General features: G+C 54.8%; 2 protein-coding genes across 4 annotated transcripts; both read right to left on the reverse strand.

Moving 5' to 3' along the window:
* Positions 1 to 855: 855 nt before the first annotated feature.
* TRIM47 (tripartite motif containing 47) lies at positions 856 to 5,406 on the reverse strand. The gene is made up of 6 exons (XM_021691869.1): positions 4,703 to 5,406; positions 3,516 to 3,611; positions 2,971 to 3,201; positions 2,595 to 2,796; positions 2,069 to 2,143; positions 856 to 1,806 (listed from the first exon to the last, which is right to left on the reverse strand). The coding sequence occupies exons 1-6, from the start codon at positions 5,393 to 5,395 to the stop codon at positions 1,166 to 1,168; spliced, it is 1,938 nt and encodes a 645-aa protein (XP_021547544.1). The 5' UTR covers positions 5,396 to 5,406; the 3' UTR covers positions 856 to 1,165.
* A 10,223-nt stretch (positions 5,407 to 15,629) lies between these two features.
* TRIM65 (tripartite motif containing 65) lies at positions 15,630 to 20,574 on the reverse strand. Of its 3 annotated transcripts, none has more exons than XM_021680850.1 (6): positions 20,137 to 20,574; positions 18,724 to 18,819; positions 18,252 to 18,485; positions 17,991 to 18,108; positions 17,827 to 17,892; positions 15,630 to 17,330 (listed from the first exon to the last, which is right to left on the reverse strand). In XM_021680850.1, the coding sequence occupies exons 1-6, from the start codon at positions 20,554 to 20,556 to the stop codon at positions 16,756 to 16,758; spliced, it is 1,509 nt and encodes a 502-aa protein (XP_021536525.1). In that variant the 5' UTR covers positions 20,557 to 20,574; the 3' UTR covers positions 15,630 to 16,755. The 3 variants fall into 3 exon arrangements, with proteins under 3 accessions (XP_021536525.1, XP_021536524.1, XP_044777574.1); XM_021680849.1 differs by having other exon boundaries at positions 17,991 to 18,165; XM_044921639.1 differs by lacking the exon at positions 17,827 to 17,892 and having other exon boundaries at positions 17,991 to 18,165.
* Positions 20,575 to 20,911: the final 337 nt, after the last annotated feature.

Below are 20,911 nucleotides of genomic sequence, written 5' to 3' on the forward strand. Positions count from 1 at the left end.
CTTGCTGTCTGGCTGCATAACTCACCCATGGTCCCGTCTGACCTTGGGCTAGCGCCTGAGAGGCCTCTGTCTGTCCCTGTCCTCCAGGCCTGGACCCTCTCTAGGGGGCACCTGGGCCACAGAGAACCCAGGGATCAGGACTGGCCTGGAAACACACTTGCTGTGTAGCCTCCAGGGGCAAGCTGAACGCAGTGGGCACCCCGGGCCAGGCTGCGGGCCCTGGGGCAGCAGGGGACACCGGGCCTTCCTGGGAGAGAAGCAAAGGCTCTGCTGGGGTGCAGGGCCCGGGTCTCCCCAGCGCGGAGCCCCGTCCCAGCTGCAAGGCTGGGTGTGGAGACAGTGAGGCGGGCTCCAGAGGAGGACACAGACCCCTTTCTTGGAGCTATTCTCGCCTCCAGCCACACCCTGGGGCCCTCTCGGCCACAACCCTCCCCGACTGAGGTGTGTATGTGAAAGAAGCTTGAGCTCTCGAACTTTCTTGCCCACACCCAGGAGTGGTGTCCTGCTCTGGGGGGGGGTGTGGTCTGCATTTAGCCCTGGGCACAAACACCAGAAGGCAGGTTCAAAATCGGGCTGTGGCATCAAGGATGAAAATAGCTCACAGGAACAGGCTACGAGGCAAACGCTCAGGCAGCCAGAATGCCTGGGGGGCTGGCCCCCTTGGGAGAAGCCACCTCCAGCTGCCCCGGCCCAGAACCAGGGAGTAGGGCTGCCCCAAAGGGCTGGGCCAGGGCTCCCCCCACCCCCCGCCAGGAATCCTGGGACCTCCTGCCTTTCAAGGCCAGCTCTCCAAAGGTGAGAATTCTTGGTGGGGGGAGAGAAGGATAGAAAAAGGAGTCATTCATTCAACAAATATTTATTCAGCACCTACTACGTGCCAGGCACTGTCCCAGGAACCTGGAAAAAGAGAGGTTGGGGTAGCCTGGATCTGCCCCAGCTCTGGCTTTCTCTCCCAGAAACAAGGCCTGCAGGGGGACACGGTCTGAGGGGCACTTGAAGGGGACTGGGAGCCTCCTCCTCGAGAGGCGGAAGGCCAAGTATATGGAAGGTGGAGGCCTCCAGGAATGAGAAGCCTGGGGAGGTGGGGGACTCCAAGGCGCCTTCCGTGGGGCAAGATGGGGGCGCAGAGAAGCAAGCTTCCCAAGAGCTGAGATGCCCTCCGGCATCACCTCCTCTTCAGCACGGATATGCAGGACTTCTTGAGGGGCCCGATCTGCAGATGGGCATCCACACTCTCCAGGAAGAAGGCAGGCTTGAGCCTTCGAGTGAAGAGTCCCGCAAAATGGCTGTCCAGGCGGCTCTGGAAGGGTTCGATGGAAGAGGCCAGGGTGCTGCTTCGGCGGGCCCGGGAGGCCTTCAACCTCCGAAGAAGGCTCATCTTGCCATCCCGCACGGCATAGAAGGCCAGGGCTCGGTTGGCATACTCTAGGCAGATCCCGACAGTGGGCGAGAAGGGGTGGGGCAGGGGCGCCTCGAGCCCGTGGAACCAGACGGAGAAGCTCCGTCCGTTCCACTGCAGGCAGCAGGAGTGGGCGTTGCGGCCCAGCCGGCCCCGGTCATAGGGCTCTTGCGGGGAGAAGTCTTCAGCCATGACCCCCACGCTGACCCAGCCCTCGATGATCTCCACCTCCCAGTAGTAGGTGCCCCGGTCCAGGGCGCCCTCGCCTAGCACCTGCTCGCAGTGGGTGAAGCGGGTGGGTGACTCGGGGTAGTTGATGGGACACAGTACCCTCTTTACACCTTTGGTCCCAAACAGCTGCAAGTACTTGTCTGCCGTGTCGCTGTCCAGGTCTACGATGTAGGCAACTGCTCCCGCGGATGGGAAAGAGACAGGGGGCTCAGGGCCAGGCGTAGGTGGGACAGCCCCTCCCCGAGGGGCCCACCGCCCCAAACGCAGCCTCTCCCCTCCTAGCGACCGGCACGACTCAGCCCGACTGGAGAGCACCCCGTGAGGTGACCCAGTTCACCCTAAGGATGACGGGGGGTGGGAATCCAAGCCTTTGTGTGCTAGGGTTCAGCCCAGCAGCCTTGGGAGGGCCCAGAGGGGAGAGCCTAGGTGGCCACTTACACTTGAGGAAGTAATCCCTGGGAGCCTCACTCTCGAGGTTGTTGGTGCTATCGGGGTCTTGGGACTCGGCATCGGCTGCAGAAGAGACAGCGGGGAGGGGTGCTCTCCAGCGGCCCATGGCTGGGCAGCGGTGCAAGGTGCTCCTCCTCTGAACCTGTGACGGAAATCCCTCTCCTCCTCCTTCCTCCCAGCCTGTACCCGGAGACAGGCACACACCCATATATGGCACCCTGTCTTCACATGCAAGCCTGGTCCTTGGGTTCTGCCCCTGATCCACCTCCTCCCGGCTCAGCCCCTCTGAAGCTAGAGGGCAGGGAAGGGGAAGCCCCTTTGATGCCCTAGGTTGTGGCCGAAGGGGCTGGACGGGTCATTACTGAGTGGTGGCTCCCGTCACTGGTAGGAGTTGGGTCCCACCCTGCGCCAGGCCCGCAGTTTCCATCCTTCGCTCCTGAACGGGTACCAGGCCTGGGGTCCCGTGTGGGGAGACTGGGGAAGGAAGGGTGAGTCACTTGGGGGGGGCACCCACCTTCCGTGCCCAACTTCCGCAGGTCCTCCTCCTCCTCGCCGCCCGGCCCCCGCAGCCGCTCCCCCTGGCTGGCACAGGCCTCAGTCAGCGCCTCTCTCACAGCCCGCACAGCTTGGGAGGACTTGGTGAAGCTGAGCTCCCTCGGGGGACCGGTCCCAGGGCCGCACCCCTCCTCCAGGGCCAGCCTCAGTGCCAGCAACCCCTGTGCCAGATAAATGACTTTTAAGGCCTTGCTGGCTCCAGCTCCTCGGGCTGGGGGAGGCAGCGCTGCCGGGAGGATGGCACAGCCCCGGGGGCCAGGCACCCGCTGCCCTCTCTCTCCATTCCTTGCCTGTCCCCCCTCTGCACCCTCTCTGGCCCTAAGAGCGGCGCCTACCTGCAGGAAGCTGACGGAGTCGGCCTCAGGGACCTGCCCGAGGTTGTGGCGGGCCCGGCTTAGCCTACTGCGCTGTTCCTCCTGCCGCCGCAGGTCACCCTGGGAGCGGCCCAGCATGGTGGCCTCCCCCTCCTCGATGAAGCCCAGCACCTCTGTCTGGAACCCCTGCAGGATGGCTGCAGCCTCGGCGAAGAGCCGGCTCACCCTCTCCCGCTCCGCCAAGGCTGCGCTCTGCACGGGACGACGCAGGGGACAAGGGTGAGGGCCAGAACAGCGTTATGCTGGCCCCATTCTTTCGAGACCCCACCTTCCCACCCTGCCCTCTTGCGGGCACAGAGGGACCAGGCCGAGGGGTCCTGGACCCATGCCAGGTCAGGGGAGCCGCTCATGCCCCGGGGGGCGGGGGGGGGGGGGGGGGGGGGGGCGGGGGCAGGCGGTGCCCGGAGCACAGGCTTCTTTGGAGTGCACCAGAGCATGCTCCAAGCTCCCATGGCCAGGAGCCTGCTGCAGGACGGCACGGGGATGGGGTTAGCATGGGGTCCGACCTTGATGAGGGCCACCGTGCGCCGGGACTGTGCAATGCCAGCGCCCAGCTCGTCCATGCGGTCCTCCACGGCACTCAGGACTTTGGACTGCTCCGCCTGTGGGTGACACCGTTAATTAGCATGGGGCCCGGCAGAGGCCACCGTCCTACACTGGGCTACCAGGCCTCAGCAAGGGGGAGAAGAGGGATGACCGGGGGGGGGGGGGGGGGTCTGTGGGGGGGGGGGGGGGGGGGTGGCCCTGTTGTCCCATAATGTGCCGGGGTGCCTCAAGCCCAGGCGGGTGCCATACCCAAATGCCTGGGGCGGGGGGGCGGAGGGGGGGAGGCTGACTGGCTGTGGGTCGTGGGCCTCCCCTCTCTGACCAGTGGGCAAGTACAGGCGCATCGATGCTCCTCAATGTCGCTCACACTCACTGGAGAGCTTCCTTCAGTGAGGTAGAGGCAGAGAGAGTGGGGTAGGTGCTGCTCAGAGGGCATTCAGCTATCTGTCCCCTGTCCCCAAAGAGTCTGTGTCCCCAGTCCAGGCCTGAAAAATGGGGATTCCGGGCAAGTCCCCTGGGTCTTGTGAGTCACTGCTCCAGGCAGGAGAGACGGAAAATCCCAAGGCCAGAGGCATCAAGACCGGGCTGGAGGCCAGAGGAAACTGGGGGCGGAGGTAGCTGACGGACTGCGAGCACATGCTCCCACCACGGGCCCCCGGAACAGCTGGACAAGAGCGGTCTGTATGCTCGGTCCACCCTCTGCCACACTCCTGTCGCCTGCCACACCCATCTCAACCCGATGCCTCAGCCCAGGCCCCATCTGAGCTGGAACCCGGAAGAACCCAGCCTGGCCCAACAGCCGCGCCGTCAGGATCAGCCGGTCTGGGAGCCCGCGGGCCTGACTCTGCTCCCCCTTGCCTTAGACCCCCATCGGCCCGGACCCCAGCTTCAGGCCCCCTGTCCGCCCTTCCAGTCCTTTCCGCGTTCTCTCTGGGCCCCTCCAACCCCCATTCCCATCTCGAGCAGAACGTCCCACAGCGAGGGGATGGATGACATTGTCCGTATTGGAAAGGACGGCAAAGAGCCTCAGGTTAGAGCAGGACATTAGGACCCTACCAGGAAGAGGGGTGGGGGCGGGGATCCCTGGCCCTCGGAGGCCGCGCGCGGCCCCCACCCGCCCCGGCGCGCCCCCGGTGCCCGCGCCCACCTCCTGGAGCGCGCGCTCCTGCTCCAGCGGCACGAGCTCGTGGCCCCGGTGCTCCTGGGCGGCGCAGGCCTCGCACAGGCACGCGCGCTCCGCACGGCAGTAGCGCTCGAGCGGCCGCAGGTGGCGCGGGCACAGGCTCTCCTCCAGCCGGCGCAGCGGCGGCACTAGGCGGTGTCCGCGCAGCGCGGGGCTGCGCTCATGCGGGCCCAAGTGCGCCGGGCAGAAGGAGGCGAGGCAGGAGAGGCAGGAGAGCGCGGCAGGCAGGGCAGCGCCCTCGGGGCACGCGTCGCAGCGCACCGGCTCTTCGCCGTCCGGCCAGGGCTCGGGAGCACAGGGAGCCGAAGGCTCGGGGGCGCTGGGCGGCGCGCTGGGCTGTGCGCCGGGCGGCGTGGGCTCCGGGGCCGGCGCTGGGGCCGGGCCCGGGCCGGGCCCGGGCGCGGAGCCCGAGCCCTGGCGGAGCTGCAGCAGCTCGGACAGCGTGTGGTTCTTGCGGAGCTGCAGGCCGTCGGGGAAGGGCTCCTGGCACAGCGGGCAGCGGGCCGCGCCTCCGGGCCCGCCGGTGCCACCCGCGCCGCGGTGCGGCCACAGCGCGCTCAGGCAGGCCAGGCAGAAGTTGTGGCCGCAGGGCAGCGTCACCGGCTCCCGGAGCGGCTCCAGGCAGATGGGGCAGCTGAAGGGCCCGCTGCCGTCCATAGCTCCGCGGCCGCCCGGGCACCGCCTGTTCTGCTCCCGCCCTGGGAGGGACCCGGCCGGCTCGCGCTGCGGCGCCGCCCCCGGGACCGAGGCCAAGGATCCAGCCCCCTTCCGTCCGCGGCTCCGACTGCCCCCCTGCCCCCCAAGCGCCGCAGACCCGCCTGCGGGTCCGGGTATAGCCGGCGCCGGCCCAGGCTGCGCGGCCGGTCTTCGGCCCCGTGTGACCCTTGGGGCTCCTGGACGACCGTCCCTCCTGGCCCAAGGGGAGGGCGGCGGGCAGAGAGTGCGAGGGGGGCACACTGGAAGGAAGCTGGGAAGGAGTTCACCCCTCCACTCCCCTCCACTACCCCCACAGCCAGGCCCCGGACTCCAGAGGGGCCGGGCGCTCCCACCCGTTCGCACCGGGCCACGCCAGCCCTTCCGCGCTCCAGACCTCTCCGAGGCACTTGTTAGCAAAGTTTCCGAGCCGCTGACTGCAGAGAAAATTAACCGCTGATGTGCGCGTGTTTTTGCCCCTTAGCGACTCTACTTACCCCTTGTGGGGAACTTGGACTTTTCTAGCCCTGAAATGGGAAGTTGATGTCACCCTCCAAGTGCCTTGTCTGAGGGAATTCAGTTCCCCTCCACGGACTCCCACCCCCATCCCCAGGCACTTGCGGTGTACCTGGGGCTAGGGGTGGGGGTTCCCCAAATGGAGGCATTTAAGGCTCATTCAGACCTGCACTTAATAATGTTGTTTAAAAACTATAAAATGGCGGGGCGCCTGGGTGGGTGGCTCAGTCGGTAAATCGTCTGCCTTCGCCTCAGGTCATGATCCCAGGTTCCTGGGATCATGACCTGAGCCGAAGGCAGACGCTTAACGACTGAGGCACCCAGGTGCCCCTTTTTAATTCTTTTTTTAAAAGATTTTATTTATTGGGGATCGAGCCCCGCGTCGGGCTCCCTGCTCAGCGGGAAGCCTGCTTCTCCCTCTCCCACTCCCTCTGCTTGTGTTCCTGCTCTCTCTGTGTCTCTCTCTATCAAATAAATCAAATCTTAAAAAAAAAAAAGAATTAAAAAGATAAATAAAATGGCAACAAAATAAAGTAGCATTGACTTATAACCCAAACTATAAAATAAACATCCATGAGTGCATACGGATATAAATAAATGACTGGGAAAATAAATGAAGAAGCATAGGCATATTTCCCATTGAGAAGAATGCAGAATAGTTGTAGATACTCTGAGATGGAGCCTGGTTTTCCACTCCTTTAATGCGGGCTGTGCATAGTGACTTTCTTCCAAAGGGAGCAAAAAAGTCACTTTACGGTGGTGAAGCCTGGCAAGCTTGACCCCAGCTGGGTGATCAAGGTCATGTTGACAGTAAGTACCTGGGATGATATGGTCTTCCTCCCCCAAACCCATAACCCAGTCTAATCATGATCAAAACACCACACAGGGGCGCCTGGGTGGCTCAGTCGTTTGTTCCTCTGCCTTCGGCTTGGGTCATGATCCCTGGTATCGAGCCCACATCAGGCTCCCTGCTCAGCTCAGTCGGCTTCTCCCTGGGCCTGCTGCTCTCCCTACTTGGATCTCTCTCTGACAAATAAATAAAAAAATCTTAACAAAAATAAAAATAAAACATCACACAAATCTCAGTGGACAGTGTACAGAATACCTGACTAATACTTCTCAAAACCTTCAAGATTATCATAAAAAGGGACCAAAAAACAAAAAAAGTGGGGGTGTCAGTCTGAGAAACTGTCCCAGCCATGAGGAGCCTCAGGAGATGTGATGAGTAAATGTTATATGTATTCTGGATGTACTCCTGAGAGAGAAAACGGTTGTTAGGAGAAAACTAGGGAGATTTGAATAAATTACGGACTATAGTTAATAAAATATATCAATATTGGCTCTTAATTGTTTTTTTAATAATTTTTTAAGAAGATTTTATTTCTTTATTTGACAGAGAGAGACACAGCGTGAGAGGGAACACAAGCAGGGGGAGTGGGAGAGGGAGAAGCAGGCTTCCCGCTGAGCAGGGAGCCCAATGCGGGGCTCGATCCCAACACCCTGGGATCATGACCTGAGCCGAAGGCAGACCCTTAATGACTGAGCCACCCAGGCACCCCATATTGGCTCTTAATTGTGACAAATGCACCATAATCATGTAAGCTGTTAACAAAAGGGGAATTAGGAGTGAGGTATCTGCGAACTCTGAGTTATCTTTGCAACTTTTTTGTATGTTTCCAACTATTCTAAAATTAAAAGTTCATTAAAAAATATAGAATAATTGAGACAATTCTTCCTTACCCTCCAAGCCTCCTGCTGACGAGAGTATAAAGAGGAAGGAATAAAAGGGTCAGGAGGGTTCCATCCAGAAGTGGGGCTTAACCTTTCTCATCACCAGGGCCCCTCTCGATGCCAGGTGCAGCCCTTTCCAAAGTAATGCTTTTAATTGTACAAAACAAAATGCATAGGATTTCATGGAAACCGATTGCACTGAAATACAGGTACAAAATAATTAAAAAAATAAATTTGTGATATCTGTGTTTCTTTAACACAATAAATAACAATATCTGACGGAGGCCTAGTAATGTATTTTTGAAATAGTGATGAATGTAAGTGACATTTCAGGTTCCGTGTCACCACATAATGTGCTATGGAACTATCTGTAATTTCTATTGGTGACAAGTCACAGAATTGCTAACTCCGCTCTGGTGTATTCTCTCCATTTGTTACAGAAAGAAATGCGAAATTTCAGTTTAGAGAAGAGTGAAACTACAGAGGATTTTCTCACCAAGACCCCCAGGTAAGAATGTCTAATTTAGGAAGATGTTATGCAGAGCCTCCTTGAGTCTTTCCTGGAAGGAGAGAAGAAAACGAAGATCTATGAAATATTAAATGAGGGGTGCAATCCAGGGGGAACTCACGGGAAGAGGGGACAGATTGTAGAGGGCCTTGTGGAGGAAGTAGCATCTGAGCTGGGCTTTCATGGGTTGCTAGGACGAAGGCGTGCAGAAACTAGTGCGGGAAAAGCTCTTCCAGCAGAGGAGTAGTGGAACCACCCTGGGTGTGCCCAGTTTGGCAGGAAGGCGAGTAATGAGTTCCATACGTTGGTTTCCACTGGGATCGCTACTTGATCATGACTATCTCTTGTTTGCCAAGACCCAGGAACAGTTTGGAGGCTCGGGCATCAGCACCACCCTGCTCCAAGGCCTGGCAGCCAGGCTGCAGGGGCTTGCTGAGACCACAGACACGCCTGGTTTTGCAGGGGTGAGGGGTGCCACTTGGGTTGGGACATGTACATGGATAAGCGCCAGCCGGCCTTCTGCTTCCCAGACCAGAGCCTGCTCAGGAAGATCGGCTTCCCTAGGAAAGCATAGAGTTGTGATTTTCAAGATGGTGGTGTTTTAATACTTCATTTCCATTATTGTAGCTTTAAGGCTGTCCGACAGAGTAATTCTTTTTTGAAATGAATTGGCTCTTAAGGGGAAAAGGTAACTGGCACTTTTGAGGTCTGTAGGAGCATGTTCATGCCTGCATCTCACTCTGCCCTTGCAAGAACTATGTCATGAAGGATGAGAAATGGAATTCTGACAGGTTACGTATCTTGCCAGAGGTCACACAACTCTTCCAGTGGAGGAGGTAGAATTTAAACCCAGAAAGTGCAACCTGAAAATAATCCTAAACCTCATATATGAACCTATCTACAGGGCTGCAGTACTGCTTGAAAGGAAAAGAAAAAGGTCAAACTGAAGCAAAACCAAGCAAAAGCCATCCAGCAAATGGGAGTAATGAGCAAGCCATTCCCAGCCTCGCTTGCATCTATGAAATTGAAATGGGACCCAAGCCATGTCCCATGGTAGCACTGAATGGTTTTGATGTACATTTTTTAAAGTTTATTTATTTATTTTTTAGTGATCTCTACACCCAACGTGGGGATCAAACTCATGACCACAAGATTAAGAGTCGCATGCTCTTCCAACTGAGCCAGCCAGGCACCCCGTTTTGATGTACTTTACAATTTTTGATTTGTATTCATTTCAAAATAATAGAATTTAAAAAGTAATTAAATTTTTTAAATTTAAATTCAATTAATTAACATAGAGTGAGTGTATTACTAGTTTCAGAGGTAGAGTTCAGTGATTCATCAGTTGTATATAACACCCAGTGCTCATTACATCATGGGCCCTCCTTAATGCCCATCACCCAGTTACCCCATCCCCCACCAGCAACCCTCAGTTTGTTTCCTATGATTAAGAGTCTCTTATGGTTTGTCTCCCTCTCTGATTTCATCTTGTTCTATGTTTCCCTCCCTTCCCCTATGTTCCTCTGTTTTGTTTCTTAAATTCCACATGAGTGAAATCATATTAATTCTCTGATTGAATTATTTCACTTAGCATAATACCCTCTAGTTCCACCTACGTCATTGCAAATGGCAAGATTTCATTTTTTTGATGGCCGAGTAATGTTCCATTGTGTGTGTGTGTGTGTGTGTGTATCTCACATCTTCTTTATCCATTCATCTATCGATGGACATCTGGGCTCTTTCCATAGTTTGGCTATTGTGTACATTGCTGCCATAAACATTGGGATGCAGGTACATCACTACATTTGTATCTTTGGGGTAAATACCTAGTAGTACAATTGCTTGGTTGTAGGGTAGCTCTATTTTCAACTTTTTGAGGAACCTCCATATTGTTTTCCAGAGTGGCTGCACCAGCTTGCATTCCCACCAACAGTGTAGGAGGGCTCCCCTTTCTCCTTATCCTCACCAGCATCCGTTGTTTCCTGACTTGTTAGTTTGCCCATTCTGACTGGTGTGAGGTGGTATCTCATTGTGGTTTTGATTTGTATTTCCCTGATACTGAGTGATGTTGAGCATTTTTTCATGTGTCTGTTGACCATTTGAATGTCTTCTTTGGAGAAATGTCTGTTCGTGTCTTGTGCCCATTTCTTTCTTTCTTTCTTTCTTTTTTTTAAGATTTTATTTATTTATTTGACAGAGAGAGACACAGTGAGAGAGGGAACACAAGCAGGGGGAGTGGGAGAGGGAGAAGCAGGCTTCCCGCTGAGCAGGGAGCCCGATGTGGGGCTCAATCCCAGGACCCTGGGATCATGACCTGAGCCGAAGGCAGACGCTTAACAACTGAGCCACCCAGGCGCCCCTTGTGCCCATTTCTTGATTGGATGATTTGTTCTTTGGGTGTTGAGTTTGATACGTTCTTTATAGATTTTGGATACTAGCCCTTTATCTGATAAGGCATTTGCAAATATCTTCTCCCATTCTGTCGGTTGTCTTTTGGTTTTGTTGACTGTTTCCTTTGCTTTCAAAATTTGTCCTGATGAAGTCCCAATAGTTCATTGTTGCCTTTGTTTCCCTTGCCTTTGGCGATGTTTCTAAGAAGAAGTTGCTGCGGCTGAGGTCGAAGAGGGTGCTACCTGTGTTCTCCTCTAGGATTCTGACAGGATTCTCCTGTCTCACATTTAGGTCTTTCATCCATTTTGAGTCTATTTTTGTGTATGGTGAAGGAAATGGTCCAGTTTCATTCTTCTGCATGTGACTGCCCAATTTTCCCAACACCATTTGTTGAAGAGACTTGTCTTTTTCCCATTGGATATTCTTTCCTGCTTTGTCAAAGATTAGTTGACCATAGAATTGAGGGTCCATTTCTGGATTTTCTATTCTGTTCCACTGATCTATGTGTCTGTTTTTGTGCCAGTACCAGGCTGTCTTGATGAATACAGGTTTGTAATATAGCTTGAAGTCCAGAATTGTGATGCCACCAGGTTTGGTTTTCTTTGTCGACATTCCTGCGGCTATTCAGGGTCTTTTTTGGTTCCATACAAATTTTAGGATTATTTATTTCAGCTCTGTGAAAAATGTTGATGGTATTTTGATAGGGATTGCATTGACATATAGATTGCTCTAGATAGCATAGACGTTTTAACAATATTTGTTCTTCCAATCCATAGAGCATGGAACGTTTTTCCATTTCTTTGTGTCTTCCTCACTTTCTTTCATGAGTGTTCTATAGCTTTCAGAGTACATATCCTTTGCCTCTTTGGTTAGGTTTATTCCTAGTGACTCCTTAATTTCTTTTTTCTGTCTCATTGTTAGTGTATAGAAATGCAACTGATTTCTGTGCATTGATTTTATCTCCTGACACGTTGCTGAATTCTTGTATGAGTTCTAGCAATTTTGGGGTGGAGTCTTTTGGGTTTTTCACATAGAGTATCATGTCATTTGTGAAGAGTGGGAGTTTGACTTCTTCTTTGCTGATTCGGATGCCGTTTATTTCTTTTTGCTGCCTGATTGCTTAGGCTAGGACTTCTAGTACTATGTTAAACAACAGTGGTGAGAGTGGACATCCCTGCCTAAGGTGATCCTGACCTTAGGGGAAAAGCTCCGCTTGAGAATGATACTCGCTGTGGGCTTTTTGCATATGGCTTTTATGATATTGAGGTATGTTCCCTCTAACCCTACACTGTGAAGAATTTTAATCAAGAAAGGATGCGTGTACTTTGTCAAATGCTTTTTCTGCATCTATTGAAAGGATCATATGGTTCTTGTCCTTTCATTTATTAATGTAGTGTATCACAATGATTGATTTGTGGATGTTGAACCACCCTTGCAGTCCAGGAATAAATCCCACTTGGTCATGGTGAATAATCTTTTTTAATGTACTGTTGGATCCTATTGGCTAGTATCTTGGTGAGAATTTTTGCATCCATGTTCATCAAGAATATTGGTTTGAAATTCTCCTTTTTGGTGGGGTTTGGGATCAAGGTCTGGTTTTGTCTCGTTTGGGGATCCAGGTAATGCTGGCCTCACAGAAAGAGTCTGGAAGTTTTCCTTCCATTTATATTTCTTGAAACAACTTCAGAAGAATAGGTATTACTTCTTCTTTAAATGTTTGGTAAAATTCCCCTGGGCAGCCGTCTGGCTGTTTGTTGGAAGATTTTTTATTACTGCTTCAATTTCCTTGCTGGTTAAGGGTCTGTTCGGGTTTTTAATTTCTTCCTGTTTCAGTTTTGGTAGTTTAGTTTCTAGGAATATACCCATTTCTTCCTGATTGCCTAATTTGTTGGCATATAGTTGCTTATTTTTTTTTATTTAAGATTTTGTTTATTCATCTGACAGAGAGAAACACAGTAAGAGAGAGGGAACACAAGCGGGGTAGTGGGAGAGGGAGAAGCAGGCTTCCCGCTGAGTAAGGAGCCCAATGCGGGGCTCGATCCCAGGACCCTGGGATCATGACCTGAGCCGAAGGCAGACGCTTAACGACTGAACCACCCAGGCGCCCCTTATAATACGTTCTTATAATTGTATTTCTTTGGTGTTGGTTGTGTTCGCTCCTCTTTCATTCATGATTTTATTTATTTGGGTTCTTTCTCTTTTCTTTTTGGTAAGTCTGGCCAGGGCTTTATCGATCTTACTAATTCTTCCCAAGAACCAACTCCTAGTTTTGTTGATCTGTTCTACTGTTCTTTTGGTTTCTATTTCATTGACTTCTGCTCTAATCTTTATTCTCTTCTCCTGCTGGGGTTAGGCTTTATTTGCTGTTCTCCAAAAAGTAAACAATTTAATGAGGCTTATAACAAAAGCTGGCAGTTCTGTGCCCCACCTACTCCAGATGCTTGCTCCCATGACCGCTGGTTTCAATAACTTACGTTTCTTTTAGCATTTACCTCCTCATCCATAAAGCACGTGCTCATAAGCCTTGAACGTCCTGTGGATGTTCACGCTCAAGTTTCTGGAGACTTCAATTCTTTATCACTTCTTTTCTGTGTTGAACTCCCTGTTGCTTGGGTCCCAGGTCTTCCTTCCCCTTCATTGACTTTACCTCTTTACTTTCGAAAAGCACATCCTCTGGGGGCTTTCTGAGAATGGGTGTGAAAGTGCCCCCAAAGGTTTTTGTTCATACTCTGACACTGACTGTTTGGCTGGGTATGAAGTCCTGGAATGGAAATCCTTTGCCCTCAGAAAGCCTGGCTCCACTGTCTTCTAGCTTCCAGTCCCATGTTACTTGAAGCCACATCTCCTACAGTCACTATGCTGTTCCCTCCTATCCCTTCCTGCCTGGAGAACAGCAGCCTCCAATCCAACTCCCTCAACTCCCCTGGCACCTAAGGCCCCTGTCTTTTAAAATCTCTCCTGTCCCCCTGCCCTGCTGTGGTGTGCCTCCTGATTCTGCCTCAGAAGCCCAGATACTAAAGGGGTGGGGCAGATATGCTGGAAACACCCACAGGCTAATCAAATGTATCCCCCTTACAAACGTTATACCCCAAAGTCCATGCTCTTTTTCCCCTCTCTCCCAATGCGTTTTTCCCAGAGAGGAGACAGACTTCTGTCAGAATTGGGTGGATTGAGGGCATTTCATTTGAAGCAGCTTTCCAACAATTTGCACATACTTGCCCCACACCTACTTGAAAAGCACAGTCTACAAAACTGGGTAGTTTTCTACAAAAAGGGCAGTAGCATCTCATCATATGTAAATAAAAGTGAACGGTCACAATAAGGAACACTCCTCCAGAACAACACAGAAGAGGACTAACAACCTGATAAAAAGTCATCTCATAGAATGAAGACCCCAAATCCTTCCCACCATGGAAGCAGAAGGGGTCTGTTCTTCCTTTGTCTCTCCCTTTCAGAGTGTGGGCACCGCCTGTCAGACATGCATGCTGGGGCTTTGGGATGGCGGGTGGGTTGGTGGTGCTGATGGTCAGAACCTGTATGTGGATGGCCAGCAGTGCCAGTCACGTGGCCAGCCCAACCCTGCTTCCTCCCCTGCTGGGTCTCTCAGCAACTGGCAACCCAGCTGCGCTCTGTCAGCCTGCCTGGTGCGAGAGCCCTCTCCCCATGTTTGGGGAGTCCCCAATTTAGGAGTCCTCCTAGAAGCTCATTGTCCAGGCTGTACTGATCAGAGGCCTGGCCCCGCCCTTGAACGGAGAGCCACAGGCTGGGGAGGCACCCGCAGGACAGAGTGTGCAGCCCCGGCCGTGGCCGGGGCCACGTTACAATGTGGGAGAGAGATGTATTCTTCACAAATAAAAAATTTTGGGGTTTTTTTTTTGGAGTATGTGTTTTTGCATGTGTTATCCTTTAAAAAAATTATCGTAAAACAATTATTCATGAGTATATAAAACATACATGTACAGCATAAAGTTATAAAGCCAATATCCTTGTAACCACCACTCAGATCAAGAAGTGAAATGTTTTGTTTTTTTTTTTTAAAGATTTTATTTATTTATTTGAGAGAGAGAGAATGAGAGACAGAGAGCACGAGAGGGAAGAGGGTCAGAGGGAGAAGCAGACCCCCTGCTGAGCAGGGAGCCCGATGCGGGACTCGATCCCGGGACTCCAGGATCATGACCTGAGCCGAAGGCAGTCGCTTAACCAACTGAGCCACCCAGGCGCCCGTGAAATGTTTTAAGTAATAGAATTACAGCTGCTTCAGGTCCCAGCACCCACTTCCAGAAACACTAACAAACGTATGTCCAGGGATCGTCAGGAAAGCACATTCTGAGTAGGGAAAACAAAAACAAAGGAAGCCAGCACTGTCCTGGAACCTATACACATCACTGCACTTAATCCCCTTCCCCTGGGTAGAGGGGACAGGGGCTGAGGCTGTGTCCGGCTAAGCTGGCTGGTAGGGGCGAGGAGGGGAAGGGTCCGCCTGACTCGAGATTGCTTCATTTTGGCCATTTGTATAAAAATAAAATCTTCAGGGCGCCTGGGTGGCTCAGTCGGTTAAGCGACTGCCTTCGGCTCAGGTCATGATCCCAGGGTCCTGGGATCGAGTCCCGCGTCGGGCTCCCTGCTCTGCGGGGAGCCTGCTTCTCCCTCTCACTCCCCCTGCTTGTGTTCCCTCTCTCGCTGTTTCTCTCTCTGTCAAATAAATAAATAAAATCTTAAAAAAAAAATAATAAAATCTTCAAGTGCTCATTATTATTATCTTTTAAGATTTTGTTTACTTAAGGGGGAGGGGCAGGGAGAGGGAGAAAGAGTCTTTTGAAAGTTTTTTTTTTATTTATTCATTTGAGACACAGAAATACAAAGAGAGAGAGAGCATGAGCAGGGGGAGAGGCAGAGGGAGAGGGAGAAGCAGGCTCCCCGCTGAGCCAGGAGCCTGATGCGGGGCTGGATCCCAGGACCCCGGGATCATGACCTGAGCCGAAGGCAGACACTCAACCATCTGAGCCATCCAGGCGCCCCAGGAAGAAGAAGTCTTAAGCAGACCCTGGCATCACGACCCTGAGATCCCCACCTGAGCAGAAACCAAGAAACGCTCAACTGACTGCGCCACCCAGGTAGGTGCCCCTTACTATTTTTCTGTTGAGCAAGTCCACTGGGAATTCAGCCTACATACATAGCCATGGATATGGTCAAAGTTTCCTGCTCAAAAATACGCATCGGGGTGAAATTTTTACAGCCTCAAATAATTTCAAAGTTGGATACGGGTTCCCCTGCAGTATCCAAAAGCAGAGCGTCCTTATGAAATCTTTCATAAGCAGAGAGTACCCCTGGCTTTCAAAAGTTGAGGTTCTGCCACTTTGCTTTACAAAGACCTCCATTAGCACCTGTCTGCACTCACCAAAAGAAATCAGAAACCATGCTAATGTAGGTCTTTTATGAAAGCAAAGTGGCAGAACTTGAACTTTTGTAAGGCAGAGGACACCTGTATTAGGGAAATAAATTCTGGTAGTCATTAGAGAGACCGTTTATATGGTAATCATTCAGGGGAAAATATTAATACTGTGAAAAATGGTTATGCTAAATTAAAAAATGCAAAAAACATAAGTGTTTTTAAAATGCAACCACAAGTATGTACAAAAGAAACTAAGATATACCAAAATGTTAAGAAAAAAAAAAAGAAGGAGGAAGGAGGTAAAAATCACTTTTCTCTAGGAATTGTGTTTTGTGGCACCCCCAAACCCCCCCCCCCCAATTCCTCTGATCTCCGTCACCTTCACGGGAGGCCCGTGACAGCGGAGTGTGTATTTGCCACACTGTGTGGCGAGGCCCGAACCGCGCACGCTCTCCTGCAGGACCAGGAGCCCACGGGGGCGGCATCAACCTCGGATGCCCAGGCAGCGCCTAGAAGCAGGCTCTGCTCAGGCAGGGTCCTCCCGGTTTAGTCCCTTCCTAGTCCCCGTGCCCTTCAATGATGCTGGAAGAGTGAACTCCGGTTTCGGGGCTCCCTCCCAATCTCTCTTTCCAAGTGGCCCAGCCTAGTTCTGAGTCGATCTTCTGGCCCAAAGCTGGTCCCCTTATAGCTGTGGCCTCAGGTCCCCAAGCTAGGGGCTGGGCAGCTTTTGGGTACACAGGCATGGTGGCAGCTGTCCCTGGCCTAGAGCTCCATCCTGTGCCTTCCTCAGCTGGGCTCTGAGGCCTCTTCCTGGAGCTCCGGAGGGAGCTTGGCCTCAGGCCGATGGCACAGGGTCAGGGTCCTACCCTCCAGGAGCCAGAAGACAGGGTAGAGGGGCTGGGTGAAGATGGCATGGAAGGTATGCAGGGGCTGGGCCTTGGGCTCCAGGCTGTAGAAGGTGAGGCAGCCAGAGGCCAGGTCCAAGTCCATGCCCAGGAGCTGCCCCGACACCCTTGGGAGGAGCTGGGCCTCCCCGTTGTGCCAAGCCTGCGCCCTGTCCTCCTGAACACAGAGCCCCCAGGAGCTTGGCCCACGCCCGATGTTGTCTGTGTGGGGCCCCTGCCTGTGCCGCGTCAGGTCCGGATAGGCGACGCCCAGGGTCACCGAGTGGTTAGATGCGTGCACCTCCCAGTAGTGTCGCCCGTTCTGGAAGCTCTGGGCACAGCGCACCTGCCAGAGCTCGAAGCTGCTTGGCCCGGCCAGGTCCCGGGGCTTGTGACGGTGCTTTACCTGCTGGTCCTGACGAGACAGGTAGAGGTGGCGATTGGCGCTGTCCGGATCGAAGGTCAGATTGCGATAATCTGTCAGGGACGGACGGACGGACGGAAGGTGAGCGGGCAGGCTCCTGTGCACGTCCACAGTCCTGTCCCCAGGGGGACAGATGGCACCTGGAGCTCCACCAGTGCAAAGCCACGCGTCCGTCAGGCGACCAGCAAGTGGTGACGTCACCACAGCAGGCGGCCTGCGAGTGGAACCTTCCATTCACCTCATTTCAAAGAGGAAAAAACTGAGGCTCCCCAAGGTAACCTGACTTGGTAACGAGTGGAAGACTCACAGCTGAGCCCGGGTTTGCAGGCCCAGAATCTCCTTATGTGCTCTACTGGCCCCACGTGTGAGAGGCTGGCATCCTACGACAGGTGTGCAGCAGGGGGGACGGGCATGGAGCAGACATCCCGGGCGGGGCAGTCGCAGCATGTGCCCCCCGCCAACAGGTACACACCCACCCACTGACACACGCACACACGAACGCACAATGCACACGTGCATGTGCACACACACGCTTGCTGGTCTCCTTACTCTGCCAGAGTTTCCTCCTCAGTGGACAAACCGGACTCGGGACTGGTGCCAGGGGACCTGGGGTCTCTGGGAGGCAAAGAAGTGTTAGGGCAGTGATGAGGAGGGGAGCTCGTGGGGGGCAGAGTCCTGATCCCCCTTTCCCCCTACCGTGGGGCCAACCTTACCCACGGGGCCCAAATCAGCAGCCTCAGCTGGTGCTCTGGGGTGGCCCCCCTCATCCAGGAGGAGGTCACACAGCCGGCTCAGTGACTCCTTCAGGCCGGCCAGCTGCTGATCTTCGTCCCACTGCGGAGGAGTCAGAGGCCCAAGAGGCCCCGGGGGCACCAGGAGCTGTGACTCCTGAGCCCCAGGGACAGTTGCAGTGAGCCTGTGCGCCAGGTGCAGGGATGCTCGTCCCCCCAACCTGCTGCCCTGAGGTCTGGTACCTGGAGGAAGGTCCGGTCATCCAGCAGCTCCAGGAGGTCCTGGACCCCGCGGTCGTAACTAGCCAGGGCCTCCAGGTGGCCCTGTAGTCGCTCTTCTCCATCCTGGGCTTGTGCTAGCGCCTGGGTCTCGGCCACCTTGATGTCCTTCAGTGCCAAGGCCCGTCGCATCTCTAGGGCCTGCAGCAGGCAGCTGAACTTGCCAGAGATCACGGAGGCCAGGCTGCAGGCCGAGCTCTGCATGGGCGAAGCAGTGGCCTAGGGTGGCCAGGGCCAAGGCTGCCCACTGGGCTGAGGGGTGGGGGATGCGGGTAGCCAGGGTCCCTGGAACATTTCCCCCCACCCTGCTCAGTCCCTCCCTCCCTGGGTCCGGGGGCATTTTCAAGGTAGCTCACATCTACTACCCAGTGTCCCAGGGAGTGACTGGTGGCTGCCTGAAGGACACAGCATGAGGACGCACAGATAGGCCTTGTACCTGGATCTGGCTTCTCTGCTGCTGCAGTTCCTTCAGCTGCCTCTCGGCCTGGGTGGCCTGCTGCTGGCTGACCTCCAGCATGGCTCTCAGCTGGGCCTGTGGTGCCCACCAGGGAACAAGCGACAAGAGGGGACCAGGGATGGCTGTGAAGTCCTCACCTCGATCAACAAATAGCTGCAGATGTGGGGCACCCCCTCCTCGTGCCACCCCAGGCAAGGCTGACCAGTTGACCGGCACTCAGAACACCGGCCTTGGTCTGAGCCCCAGGTGAACTGGGTCAGAGTCCCAGGGAGACCCAGACAAAGCCCGTTTCCAACTGGAGCGGGGAGGTACACAGGCGAGCAGAGGCCTTGGGCTTTAAACCTGACTTCCAGTTCCTCTTGCAGGCTGAGCAACCTGGAGCAGAGCCCCCACTGTCTTTGGGCTGAAAACCCACCCCGCACTACCTTTGGTCAATAAATGGCGTGAGTGACATTCCTGGCTTCGGGAGCCTTGCAGGGAAGGGGTGCCAAGTCAGAGCACCAAAGCTATTTGACCAGTGGGTAGTGTGATACATGTGCAGGGTGGGTTCTTCCAAATGCCCGGCCAGTCCTCAGCCCCAGCCCTGGGCATGAGGGAGAAGAGGGCACCCCTCTTTGTGACTCTTCCGGTACCCTTGAGGGTTAGAATGTTGTGTTTTTATGGGAGCGGGACAAAGCATCATTCCCAGCCTCTGGTCAAGAGCCTGTTTGGCTTCTGCTCCTCCAGGCCACACTTCATGAGGCAAGGGCCATCATAATCCCCACTTCGCAGATGAGAAAACAGGACAGAGAAATTGATACTCTGGCCAAAGCCATCAGATAGATCTTCCTAAGCCCAATGTCTCTGTCCAGGCCCCACGGCCTCCAGCATTGTACAATGTGCCACAGGCAGGAAGTGGGGAGGGGTCACTCTCTCTTGGTTCTACCTGACTGTCCCCCAGGGATGCGCATCTGTCCTCTCACACCCCACATCACTTCACCTCGCTCTAGCAAAACACAGGCTCCTCTGGCGTGCACGTGCCATCTGCCACTCTCTCCCTCCTTGTTGCTGTCACCTGCTGGCTGGGGTTACCCACTTTCATGCTCAGAGCCTCAGCAGTAACATCTCATCCTCATTCTCTGTGACTTCTCAAGCCACGGGGGTATCCTCCAACACTGGCTCTCGGCTCCTTGACATCCTCACCTCAGAGCCCTTTCCTTCACTCCATTTCAGCCACTCAGTCCTGGGGTCTCACCCTGGGCCTGTCACCAGCTCCAAAATCTCTATTCCAAGCACCTGTTTTCTCCTTTTATTCGGGGAATACGCACAAACATCCCCAAAGCCTCCTCCTGCTTAAGCCGCCCGCCCCAGTCCGGGCGCCGAGAGAGACAGGGCAGGGCACCCCGGTGTCACCTCGCGCTCCCGACGCTCGGCGTCCAGCAGCGCCCGCTCGTGGAGGCGACACTCGTTCACGGTGCACGCGCTGCATATGCAGCGACCCTCGGTGCGACAGAAGAGGTCGAGCGGCCGCCCATGTCGGGGGCAGCGCGCGCCCGGGGCGGAGCCAGAGGCCCGGGCAGGGTCGGGGCCGGCGGCCGGGGCGGGCCCGGCGCGCATCGCCTTGAGCACTGCGCTGAGCGCCACGTTGCGGCGCAGCTCGGCGCCGTCGGGGAAGGGCTTCCGGCACTCGGGGCACGCCTTGTCGTAGCGGTCCCCCCAGTCCCGGATGCAGGCCCCGCAGAAGTTATGGCCGCAGACCAGCGTCACCGGCTCCAGATAGAGCCCCAGGCAAATGGAGCAGGTCAGCTCGTCCTCCAGCAGCGGCGCGGCCATGGCGGTGGCGGCGCGCGGGGGGCGGTGCCTCCCGAAAGCGGGCGGGCGGTGCGCGGCTCGGGGGCGGGGCCTCCGGGGATGGCGGGCAGTGAGGAGCTGGGCGCGGCGCGGAGGCCGGCGAGGCGGGGCGCGGGGCGGAGGCGGGGCGCGGGGCGGAGGCGGGGCGCGGAGGCCGGCGAGGCGGGGCCTCCGAAAGCGGGCCGGAGTCGCGAGGCGCGACGGGGGCGGGGAGGATCGAGGGCCAGTGGAGCTGGAGCAGAGCGGCTATTGCCTCCTCCACCTCGGGTACCTGGGCCCTCGCCGCGCCCACTTTCTCCCCTCTGTCCAGGCTCCGAGCCACCCTCGCTGCCTCATG

This window comes from Neomonachus schauinslandi, chromosome 15 (genome assembly GCF_002201575.2).
Source record: "Neomonachus schauinslandi chromosome 15, ASM220157v2, whole genome shotgun sequence".
Lineage (NCBI taxonomy): Eukaryota > Metazoa > Chordata > Mammalia > Carnivora > Phocidae > Neomonachus > Neomonachus schauinslandi.

Bases quoted from the DNA above. Each gene is read 5' to 3' on its own strand.
- TRIM65 (XM_021680849.1), bottom strand. From the start codon at position 20,556: ATGGCCGCGCCGCTGCTGGAGGACGAGCTGACCTGCTCCATTTGCCTG. The intron at 18,486-18,723 runs GTACAAGGCCTA...TCGCCCATGCAG, and splicing joins AGCAGAGAAGCCAGATCCAG to AGCTCGGCCTGCAGCCTGGC. The intron at 17,893-17,990 runs GTAAGGTTGGCC...TTTGCCTCCCAG, and splicing joins TGCTGATTTGGGCCCCGTGG to AGACCCCAGGTCCCCTGGCA.
- TRIM47 (XM_021691869.1), bottom strand. From the start codon at position 5,395: ATGGACGGCAGCGGGCCCTTCAGCTGCCCCATCTGCCTGGAGCCGCTC. The intron at 3,612-4,702 runs GTGGGCGCGGGC...TGTCACCCACAG, and splicing joins AGGAGCGCGCGCTCCAGGAG to GCGGAGCAGTCCAAAGTCCT. The intron at 2,144-2,594 runs GTGGGTGCCCCC...TCTCTTCTGCAG, and splicing joins GCGGAAGTTGGGCACGGAAG to CCGATGCCGAGTCCCAAGAC.